Raw genomic sequence first — 11,828 nt, forward strand, 5'->3', positions numbered from 1 at the left:
GGCCACAGTGCGTGGGGTCCTGTCCTGGCCATCGTGTCCTGCTTCCCTGGGGCCCCATAAGCTGGGTGGTCTGAAACAAGAGGAAGTCATGTTTCAGACTCTGGAGGCCAGAAGTCAACGTGTCTGCAGGGCCGGGCTCCCTCCTGAGGCTCTGGGGGAAGGTCCTTCCTGCTTCATCCAGCTTCTGGAGGCTCCAGTGGTCCTTAACCTGTGACCCATTCCTCCAGTCTCTGCCTCTGTCTTCACATGGCTTTTTTCTCTGTGTTTCTCTGTGCGTGTCTGTATGTCACCTCCTCTTCTAATAAGGACACCAGTCATTTTATTCAGTTGCTGTTCAGTCGCTAAGTCATGTCCGCCTCTGCAACCCCATGGACTGCAGCACCGCTAGGCTTCCCTGTCCTTTACCATCTCCTGGAGTTTGCTCAGATTCATGTCTATTGAGTTGGTGATGCCATCCAACCATCTCATCCTTTGCCGCCCCCTTCTCCGTTTGCCTTCAGTTGGATTCAGGGCCCATCTTAAATCCAGGATAATTTCATTTCAAGATCCAAAACCAATTACATCTACAAATAACCTTTTCCAAAGAAGGCCACATTCTGAGATTCCAGATGGACATGAGTCTTTTGGTGGGGCATGCTTCAGCCCACTCTATTCCTCCTTCTTGGTCTCCTGCTCATCAGCCTTTCTCACTCAGTTGTTTTACTTTCAAGCATCCAGCCCCACCAGTTCCCCAGACCCCACCTTTCCTACACATCCTCTCCCAAATTGTGTTCCATGAAATGGTGTTGCTGGGAAATGCCTCTCTCTTACAATAAGGGAGCTCTGATGAAGCCAGGCCAGAGTGGGGTGAGTGGGAAGGAGATGTGGGCCGAGGGAGAGGAGGAGGAGTCTTAAGCATCCTTGATGGTGGGGATGGTCAGGCTGGCTGCATAGTTGTTCAGGAGCAAGGACAGTGGGGGACAGGTGCTGCTGAACAGGGAAGGGCGGTGAGGTCCATGGCCAGCAGAGAGGTGAGGACCTATAGGGAAGGACAGATGGGAGGAGAAGGAATGGGGCACTGGGGAGAGCCCAGGGAGGGGCTCCTTAATATCACGCCTGAGGAGAGGGAGAGGCATGGGGAGAGAAGGCCTGTTTGGAGGGTGGTGGGTGTAAATGACCACCAGAGCAGGCAGTTCTGGCTGGGTTGGTGTCATTGATCGTGACATTCTGGTGGGGCCAGGCTCTCCCGGTGTGATCGGATGGAGAGAGAGTTAGCCGTCCTGGCTTGGGCTCTGGAAACAGCTGGTTTTGCCAGAGAGGGTCCCTGGGGGCATTGCATTAGCAAGAATCTTAATGAGATGAAGGGTCAGGTCCCACACCAGGAGGAATGGGGGAGGGTGGAGGGAGAGTGCAGGTGGGAGGAGAGGAAGAAGCAGCAGGTGCCAGGGGAGGGTGGAACCGGAGAGAAGGAGCAACGTGGGACCTTGGACACTCTGGGGTACAGAGGAGGCATGACACCAGGGTCAAAGAGGGTCAGTGGAGGTGATGCTCCCTGGGATCTGAGAGGTGGAGCTTATAGTCCAAAACCTGTGTCCGCAGGGAGCTCAGCGCACCCCTCTCAGGACCCCCAGCACTTCTTCTTGGTCCCAAAGAGCTGCCCCAGCACTCATCACTCACCCTCCTCCTGGGAACTGCCTTCCCACCAGGAATCTTGCTTCCTTGTGCCCTCCTCCCAACTCCAGTTCTGATGCATGCATGCCCATGACCAGCACTCAGTAAACACGACAGATGAATAAGTTAATCGATGCATGAGCTCATGACTTCTCGGGCTGTCCAGCATCACAATCTGTATTTGCATTTCCAGGCTCCTGATGTGATCAACGGCCTTGCTGGGTGCTGAGAACGGAAACAACACTGGCCACTAAATGATTTTTATCACATCATTAGCATCCTCACACGGCATCTATATAATCAGTTAAAAGATATTCCCACTGGATTACTGACTTTGTTGCAGAGGAAAGAGGCCCGCATGAGCAATGCCTGGGCTGAGCCCTCTGTCTCTCTCCTCTGTGCAGTCATGGAAGTCGCGTCCGGCGAGTACGGCGACCAGAACGGCCGCCTGGTGAGAGCGGTCTGGGAGGGCAAGTGCGACTCTGACTGCAGGAGAGAGCCTGAGGGCGATGCCGAGGTGAATCCTTTTATTTGGCACCGGCCCTCTGAAGAGGTAAACCAGACAAAACGATGGAAGGGGTGGAGAAAGGTAATGCACACCCCCAGCCCCCGGGAGCGCTGCACGCCGCCCCGCACGCCTGCTGCACGAGCACTTTCCTCGGCTCAGAGGAGGGGGCGTCCGGGGGCCGGGGGCTCACCCCTCCTCGCCCTCTTGGTGTGTCCCCAGGACTCCACTTCCATGGAAGGCTGCCACAGCTTCTCTGCCAGCTGCCTCACCCAGTTCTGCATCCTCTTCAAAAGGACTTTCCTCAGCATCATGAGGGACTCGGTAAGGCGGTGTGCAGTGGTCTCCATGGCAACGGAAACTGAGGGGTCACCTTGGGGTCTGTTCATCTGCTTGCGCTTTCCTCTGTCTGCATCAGTCAGCTTTCTGTGACGCCACAGTAACAAACACTCCCCGGCTGCTCGTGGTTATGACAGTAGTCATGTCTGGTTTGTGTAACCTGTGGGCGGCTGTGGGTTGTGGTCCTGCCCCGTGTGTCTTCTCGTCTGGGGACCCAGAATGGAGGACTGGATTCTTTCTAGAGCACGACAGGGGAAAGTGTCAGAGAAACCCAGTGGCAGCCCTTATAGCTTCCTGCTCCTGGCGGGGTGGAGGAACCTGTCACTGGTGCTCACATTCCATTGGCCAAGGCTGGCATCAGGGAGGGGATTCCTCCCTCTGGGAAGCTCCCCCCAGCAGAGGAAGGAGTTGGTGAAGGATTGGAAGTCAGAACAAGATCCAGCCTTTCAAGTGGACAATCTGACAGCATGTGTAGGGGGTCCCTGAGTGCCCAGGAGCTTCCGGAACCCAGTTTGAAAGATGGAGGGGCTGGTAGCCATCCAGGCTGTGCTCTGCAAGGTTGGGTCTGTCCTGTGGCCATTCTTTATCCGCTTTACCACCATTCTTGTCACTTGTCCCTCCTCTGAAGGGACACAGTCCTGGTTTGCTATGTTGAAGGGGATTAAACGCAGGATAGCAGTTCCTTCTGCTTGAACATCAGTAAAATGCTGCCGTGTGAGTGTGCATGTGTGAGTGTGTGTGTGTGTGCGCATGCGTATGAGCTGGTCTAGGGTCCTGGGCTTGGTATAAGGGAAGCTTAAACTAAGGGTAGTGAATGAATGGGCTTCCTGGGTAACTCAGTCGTAAAGAATCCGCCTGCAATGCACAGGCCTCAGGAGAAGCGGGTTGACTGCCACCTTCCTGGAGGGAAGGGGCAGAAGCCTTGACCGCCACCTCTGGGGCCCCTGGTCTCCTTGTCCTCTCACCGCCCACCTCCGGGCTTGCACACCTGAGTGTGGATCTCGCCTGCCCAGGTCCTCACGCACCTGCGGATCACGTCCCACATCGGCATTGGCCTCCTCATTGGCCTGCTCTACCTGGGGATTGGGAACGAAGCCAAGAAGGTCCTGAGCAACTCCGGCTTCCTCTTCTTCTCCATGCTCTTCCTCATGTTCGCGGCCCTCATGCCCACCGTCCTCACATGTGAGTGCCTGGGCCAGCCCGCGCCCACCCCGCCTTCTTTGTCTGCCACTAGGTTGTGGCTTGCTTGGCCACAAACATAGAGTGTCTTTTTTTTTTTTTTTTAATCCCGTTTTCTTTGTTGACAGATGTAGGTATGATTGTATGCTCTGTTCGATGAGAAAATGCATACGTGTTTAAGCCAAAGGAGTGAATCACTAATGGAAAATCTATAAGCCTGGTGGAAGGCTGAGAGATTTTAAAAGGTTTTCTAATTGGGAACCCCTCAAATGCTACTGTGTGAACATTACCTCATTCAGTTAAGATAGCCCTGGTGCAGCCAAATTTGTGAGTGGGTAAAGCTATTTTGGGTTGCAAAGATTCCCTGGAATAGGACATGGCAACCCGCTCCAGTATTGTTGCCTGGAAAATTCCATGGGCAGAAGAGCCGGGCGGGCCACAGTCCATGGGGTCGCAAAGAGTTGAACACGACTGAAGCGACTTAGCATGCAGCAGTGCTGTTCTAGGTGGATTTCTGTGCAGTTCTAGGCTGCTTGCAGAGCAGGCTGCCCTTGGCCGCTTCAGGGGGACAGTGTGGAAAACTGGCTTCCCCAGGTCTCCCAGCCTAGACAGCTCCTCCGGCAATGCCTCTTCCGTAAGTTGCCCTGAATTTCCAGGAGCAGCTTCTGAGGACTTGCCGGGGGAAGGGATTGCATTGTCAGTTACTCAGTGAAAACAGGTTCAGCAGGAGATACTTGGACCAGTCTCTACAGTGGTGCCAGTGTACCAGGCAGTTTCTCCAGGCAGGTGAATCATTTCATACCTTTCCATTCAAACTCCAGATAGTAATACTTGAAGCTCTTCAGGTTCACAGCCCCAAGTTGGGGCTGCAGAGGGCCTTGCAGGAGACCCTTGTCTGAGTTCTTGGTGTGCTGTAATGTCCGAGTGACCCTTTTCATTTTCCTGCCCCCTAGTTCCTCTGGAGATGAGCGTGTTTCTCCGAGAACACCTGAATTACTGGTACAGCCTGAAGGCCTACTACCTGGCCAAGACCATGGCGGACGTGCCCTTTCAGGTACGCTAGTGCCCTGGCGTGGTGTGACGGGGTGGGGCTCTCCAGCATCCCCAGGGGGCGGGAAGCGCGGCTTGCAGGTGAGGGTGACGGGCCCTGTGTTTCCAGATCATGTTCCCCGTGGCCTACTGCAGTATCGTGTACTGGATGACGTCCCAGCCGTCTGACGCTGTGCGCTTCGTCCTGTTCGCGGCACTGGGCACCATGACCTCACTGGTGGCGCAGTCCCTGGGCCTGCTGATCGGAGCCGCATCCACGTCACTGCAGGTACCAGCCAAGGATGTACCATGGGGCGAACCTTGCTTCCCCACCTCCACCCATGTGGCTGGGGCTGTGGGCCCCATGGGATCAGTACCCTGCCCCTGAGACCCCTCCTCCTGATTCTGTCCTGACTTCCCAGCCTGGCTTCAGCAGGTCAGTCAGTTGGGCCCTGGGGAAGGGATCAAGGTGTCCTGGCTGCTCAGGATTGGCAAATGGACGGCAGCAGGTGGCCTTATGTGTCACCAAGCACTTTTTTGGGGAGGAGCAGGCTGGTCTTTTGCACAAGGATGGGCTGAGTTTGTGCCCAGAGGCCAGCTGGACCTGTGATTGAACATGAGCTCATTGAGTCTAAGCACCCCCACAAGTTAGGTGCAATCCTCCCATTTCACAGATGAGGAGACTGAGGCCCAGAGAGGCAGGGTGATTTTGTCAGACTCACACAGCCAGCTCTGAGGCCAAGCTCTCAATTCTTATGTTTTGTTGCCTCTGTGGATCCACACAGCTGTTCCCCAGACAACCCCATCACACCTCACACTCCCACCTGCCCAAGCCCCTCCACATGCCCCTTTTGGACGTCTGGTACCACCTACTCCCAGCCTGCCAAACCCACTGTGTGCACAGTTTTTGCGCCTCCAGGGCTTCACGTGCTCAGGCCAGTCTGAGCCTTAGGAAACAAAGCCAGAAGTCTGGGGAGTCAGCAACCAACAGCCTTCTGCTGTCCCCTCCCCTGCTGAGTGGCCTCGTGTTCCATGTCCATGGCCTCTGGGCAGCACCCACATCCATGGGCGGGAATGGCAGTGATGTCCATCTCACAGCTGACAGCCATAGAGAGTGCTGGGCCCATGCCAGCTGCACCCAAGGAGTCTCACTCCTGACCCTTCCTTGCTGGGACACAGGATGTCAACTCCTCAGGCGTGTGCCTCCTGCCCCACAGGCGCCCTCATGGCCGCACTAGCGTCTCTCTGTCCCTGCTTTTCAGGGCCTCCATGCTTTTCAGCCTCCATCCCCTCTGCTGGGTCCAGCTGGGCCTCTGGGCAGCAACCCAGCCCCTCCTTGTGCAGGAGACCAGCCTGCTCCTCCCCAAAGGGGTGCTTCTGTGCCATCCTGGCCCTGGATGACCTGGATGACCTGTCCTGACAGCTCTGGCCCTTTCCTGGAAGCATGGACTGTGGGCTCCGGGCTCCTTGAGGAGGAGGTGGCGGGCAGGAGTAAGGTCCTTCTGTGTCCCCTCCCAGGTGGCGACCTTCGTGGGACCCGTCACGGCCATCCCCGTGCTCCTCTTCTCAGGGTTCTTCGTCAGCTTTGACACGATCCCCACCTACCTGCAGTGGATGTCCTACGTCTCTTACGTCAGGTAGCCCGCGGGGCCCCTTAGGACTCGGGGCCTTTAGGACGACAAAGGGAAGGGAACTGGGGACAGGCAGAGGCTCGCGAAAGCCCCTCCTTGGCTATCAGCTAGATGCCGGCTGGATTCTCAGGTCATGAACCCAGAAAGTATCAGTGCCTTTTTCTTCCTAGTTTTGTGTGCCTCACCTTCACCCTCACACACACAGACACACAGACACACACACTCGTGGATAAAATAAACCCTAGCTGCTGGTGCCCTGGAAATGGCAACCCACCCCAGTATTCTTGCCTGGAGAATCCCATGGCCAGAGGAGCCTGGCGCATTGTGGCCCATGGGATCGCAAAGAGCTGGACATGGCTGAGTGACCGAGCAAGCATGCACTGGTGCCCTGGACAAGCCATGGCAGCCCCATGTCCTGTGTGCTTTAGAGAGCTGCCTTGAAGAACTTACTCCTCTCTGGAATTAACACTGCTTATAACAAGGTTCTTGTTGTTGTTCAGTCGCTAAGTCATGTCTGACTCTGCAACCCCATGAACTGCAGCACACTAGGCTTCCCTGTCCTCCACCATCTCCCAGAGTCTACTCAAATTCATGTCCACTGAGTCAGTGATGCCATCCAACCATCTCATCCTCTGCCACCCCCTTCTCCTCCTGCCTTCAGTCTTTCCCAGCATCAGGGTCTTTTCCAATGAGTCGGCTCTTCACATCAGGTGGCCAAAGTATTGGAGCTTCAGCTTTAGCATCAGTCCTTAATGAATATTCAGGACTGATTTCCTTTAGGATTGACTGGTTTGATCTCGTTGAAGTCTAAGGGACTCTCAGGAGTCTTCTCCAACACCACAGTACAAGGTTCTGAGTAAGAAATCCAGTGGAAAACAAGACATGTCTCAAGCGTCCTCATATTCTTGAACAAGACTGCTCTGGTGCCTTAGCGCTTCAGCATCAGGTTTCACGCTTTGGTATCTCGGCCCTCAGCAGGCAGGGCCGGTCATTAGAGCTTGTGCCCCCAGCCACAGCCATTCCACATGACACCCAGGGTCCCAAGCTGTGAACAAGCTTGTGTTTTCTAGAATGTCAATTCAAAGCCAAGTATATTGTTCCCAAGAACAAAATCGAGACGAAGCCCTTGTGCAGAGTTTCAGCAACGGTGCACCTTTCAAGACTGAGAAATCAGAGACCCATGTCTTTCTTCTCAGAATTAGCATTTTTGTTCTGATAATGCAGAGCTGGAACAGAATGAAAGGTGGTGCAGAAATGTTTTATTCAAATGCTCTGCAGGCCTTGAAAAGCCCTCAGACCCTTTATTCTATTTAACTGTTAAAAAAAAAAAAGGTGTAATATCAGAAGTGATCAATGTGTTTTTCCAATCGTGTCACCTCTGAACAATACCCACTCTTGGTTAAATTTGGGTTGTTTTGTGTGTGTGTGTGGAGACTTTGGAGGCAAGGAAATTGGAAGACATTCGGTCAAGCTGTTGAGTGGATTTATGCTAGGAAGCTGCAGAGCGGTTAAGAAGTATTCCAGGAGAAAAGACCTCCAGGGAGGGAGGGAGCCAGGCTGAGGATGGGTAGGGGGAGGTCAGTGTGCATTCCAGAAACATGGGCAGAGGTAGGGATGAGGGGAGGGGGGTCCTGAGCCCTCCTCACTCTGGCATTCCCCCCCTCAGGTATGGGTTTGAGGGGGTCATCCTCTCCATCTACGGCCTCGACCGGGAGGACCTGCACTGTAACACTAATGAGACGTGCCACTTCCAGAAGTCAGAGGCTATCCTGCGAGAATTGGACGTGGAGAACGCCAAGCTCTACTTGGACTTCATTGTCCTGGGGATTTTCTTCATCTCCCTTCGTCTCATTGCCTACCTCGTGCTGAGATACAAAATCCGGGCCGAGAGGTAAAGTGTTGGAAAGCCAGAGAGAGGAACGTTGGACACCGTGGCCATGGGCCACTTCCAGAACCCTTGAGGGGCTCAAGGACAGACACGCCTGTGGACCCTGAGGACTACGCCGGGTTGTCAGGCGGCCAACCAGTGCTGCACTTCGCTGCCCCACTGAGTTGGGTCTTCTCTCCATTACCCTTTCTAGCTATAACTAGGAAGAAGATGTAGAATGGTCTTTCTTTTTCACATGCAGAAATTTTTAAAATGCAACCCCTGAGGCAGAATTTAAAACTGCCACAAAGTGGGTGACAAGAGGCTTCCTCAGCAGAATTCTTCCTTCTGACCGGGGAGCTCTGGTTCTGCACGAGGAATGTGGGCAGGTTCCCGGGGCCCCTGGGCAGTCAGATGTCCAGGGGTGGAAAGGCGAAGCCAAGAGGGACTCCGTTCTGTGACTGGTATTTTCGTAGTTTCATCTTTCTACAGTTTGTCTCTTTTTCCAACGAGAAGTCGTTTTCCAAGTCAAAAGTTGATCAATTTCATTCATTTCCAGAAGCTGTACCTTTTTAGTACTTGGTGAAAAAAATTATTCAGGGTAAACGTACTTCGTGGAGAGACATGAGGGGTTTGGCTTGATTGCTGAGCTGGTCTCATTTGCAGACAGATCCTGGGAAAGACATAGGTGCTGATTGCAGGTTGGAGGAAAACTGTGGAACCAACCATGTGCGCTAAGCCAGGCAGGAATTTTTTAAAGTTGCACAGAAAGTTGTAAGGCAAATTTGGCTATCTCTTTCAAAATCTTTTATTTCCCCAGCGTTTCTGATTTTCACTTAAGCAAAATATATTGGGTTTTTTTTTCCCCTAACTTTCTGAGCACCTTAATTTTGCCTAAAAATTCTAGAAGCTCAATCCTGCTGATTTTTTACAAACATTTTCTCTTCCCTCACTTATCACATCAACTACCTCCACTGAACCTGGGGACGCTGGGCTTAGAGAAACCCAGGTGTGAATGTGCAGGATCTGCAGGCGTAGCCCACGAAAGGTGTACTAACTGCACAGGAGGGAAGATGCTGAGATTTCCTGAGAATCCAAGGCCTTTGTAAGAAACCGGCAAAAGCTGAGTGTGGCCAAGATTCTGGAGCTCCGTCAAACTATACCGAGAGCCATGGGAGATGCTGTATCCCACATCTGGTTTCCATGGCAGCTCAGTGGCACCTTCATCTTTTCAGTCTTTCCGGATTGGAAACGTCTTTCCAATGACGCGATCACATAAGCAAAATCCCTCTAGGGCAAGAGTCATGGGCACTTCTGTAGGGTAAATGGCCTTTGAATTCCTGGCAGGAGCCTGTGTGCTTGTCGGAATCAGTGTGGCCACAGAGTAGAAGGGGACTCAGGCCAAAGAAGGTTTCTGAAGGAAACAGAACTATTTTCCCCTTCTAGAATGCCGTGAACCTGGAATCAGGGTCTCCGAGTGAATCTGCTTTTTGTTGTATGGAAGTTTGATAAAACCCCTTACTGCAATGGCCTGAGATAACATCCGGGCTTCCCAAAGTGGCTCAGTAGTAAATAAACCGCCTGCCAAGCAGGAGATGAGGGTTCGATCCCAGGGGCGGGAAGATACCCTGGAGAGGGAAATGGCAACCCACTCCAGTATTCTTACCTGGAGAATCCCATGGACATGGGAGCCTGGCAGGCTGTAGTCCATGAGGTCACAAAGAGTCAACACAACTGAGCAACCAAGCAACAACAAAAGATAATATCCAAGTAACCTGTTGATTTTATTTTTCTAAATGGGTTTAGTTAAGAGGTGGGGGGAGGGGTGATGTGCTGTCTCACACATTGAAATTTAAACCAGGGCCACTTGCCAAGTCTAATTCTTTTAAGTAATTTCTGAATGTAATGACTTGGATCTTCCTTTGTCTGTGATTTCATTTCTTCATTTAGAAGGAAGGAGGAAACTTCGGATGAATGATTTGCTGCCTTTCTGGTTGTTGGTATAGGTGAGACTATAAGTCCAGAGAATCTCTGATCCATGGGGTTGAGGAGAGGAAGGGGCTCCACTGTGTTCTAACCCCCGTGGCTCCTCAAAAGCATCAGGGACTGGCTTTGCTGACCAGCCCATCTTGGGAGCCTTTCGCCTCTGTCTGCAGTACCTCAGACCTCCCTTTCACCTATTCTTTCTGAGCATCAGCTTGAGAATTAAGTGCTTCCAAAGCTTCGTACGTGTGACATGGGAAGGAAAGACACCAGATAAACATTTTATACAGAAGATGCTGGAATCTGATTAAGTCACCTTGGGAGAGGGCCCTTCCGGACCAAGAAACAGGACTTAAGCTTTTAGGTAAACATTCATCCTAGAGACCCACAGAAAGGTCATTTTCCCACCTGAGAAAGGTCAGGGGCAGGCCAGTGCTTGAGGTAGAAAGGCCTCCGGTGGTTTCACGGCTGAACATCCCCCCCGAGCACCTAGCATCCATCATTCCTCACTGGGCGACCTGGCTATGTGCCTAACCAGCTCCTCTGCTCAGGTCCTTACTTCCTAACGTGTGTTGACTCCCCCCTCCCCGCCCCGCCCCAGCCACTCTCTGCATGCTTGGTGCGGCCAGAGCACTGAGGCTGGAGAGGCTCAGTGAGGCCCCGAGCCCGAGGGCCAGGAGAGAGCCAGGTCTGACCCCAAATGCTCTATGACTTTCGCTTTGCCCTCTTGCCTCCTGTTCTCAGTGTGTGAATGTACTCGAAAGTACTTTTCAAGGTGTAAAGTGCGATACGAGGATAGCTCTGGGCTTGCTGTCACCGTGCAGACCACGGGGATGTGGGGCAGCCTGCTCCTCTTTCCTCAGTTGCCTTTTGTAGGGGGTCCCGAGCTGGCTGGGGACCCAGCTTCTTTCCCCCGCCACACCCACCCACCCTGTCTCAGCAGAGAGGTGCCTTCCTCTGCCTGTGCCTGGCTGTAGCTTCCTAACGCAGCCTGCCTGTGGGCTGGCTGGGGTCCGAGAGGGTCCACTGTGTGTGTGCCTACGAGTGTGTGTACACACGTGCAGGGACGCGTGCCAGCTTGCTCTGGGTGTGTATCTCATAGTATTATCTGTGGTGTCTCTGTAAATCTTTACTTGTCCTTTACTCCAAGAAGGAAAGAGAAAATTCCCCGACTTCACACCTGCCGAGCAGATGGTGAAGCGTAATCAGAACCCACTCAGACTCAGCAAATGCCGGCTTGATCAGCGTGTGGCAGAAAGCAAACCCAAACAACCCAGCTGGGCGGAGGGAGGTGCAGTGTGTACGGCCATCAAGTTAGAGGCTCTGAAGAAATAAGACTGCTAATAAAATATTTTATAACTTTTTACTTGTGTTCAGTGTTAAATGATTCAGACTCAAAATACTGGGCTTGGATCTGACTCGGTAAAGGGGAGGGGTCTTTGTATTTGGAATTATCCTTGCTGATTGATGTCCAGCAGAGGCTCTGGTTCATTCCTCAGTGTTCCGGTCTAACGCCTGATTGTAAGTAGTCTCCTTTCTCTCAGTAACTTTCGTGTTTCATGTTGAACTGTCTTGAAGTGTTGTTTTTCTCCTCTGTGTTCCAGCCTCCTCACCCATCTCTTCCCCACCCTTGTTAAAGTGAGCC

The 11,828-nt window shown here is 52.9% G+C and overlaps 1 protein-coding gene across 2 annotated transcripts in view; it reads left to right on the forward strand.

The window, feature by feature from the left end:
* The window catches only part of ABCG1 (ATP binding cassette subfamily G member 1), a 66,849-nt gene extending 55,302 nt beyond the window's left edge, over nt 1–11,547 (forward strand). Inside the window, exons 9-15 of one of the 2 annotated variants that reach the window (XM_004003360.6) lie at nt 2,055–2,239; nt 2,378–2,479; nt 3,508–3,676; nt 4,627–4,727; nt 4,833–4,991; nt 6,221–6,339; nt 8,000–11,547. In XM_004003360.6, the coding sequence (XP_004003409.1) occupies nt 2,055–2,239; nt 2,378–2,479; nt 3,508–3,676; nt 4,627–4,727; nt 4,833–4,991; nt 6,221–6,339; nt 8,000–8,228 (1,064 nt within the window). In that variant the 3' untranslated portion in view covers nt 8,229–11,547. The remainder of the gene's footprint in view (nt 1–2,054; nt 2,240–2,377; nt 2,480–3,507; nt 3,677–4,626; nt 4,728–4,832; nt 4,992–6,220; nt 6,340–7,999) is intronic. The other variant, XM_004003359.6, reaches the window with a different exon arrangement.
* The last annotated feature ends 281 nt before the right edge of the window (nt 11,548–11,828 follow it).

This window comes from Ovis aries, chromosome 1, assembly GCF_016772045.2.
Source record: "Ovis aries strain OAR_USU_Benz2616 breed Rambouillet chromosome 1, ARS-UI_Ramb_v3.0, whole genome shotgun sequence".
In the NCBI taxonomy this organism is placed as follows: domain Eukaryota; kingdom Metazoa; phylum Chordata; class Mammalia; order Artiodactyla; family Bovidae; genus Ovis; species Ovis aries.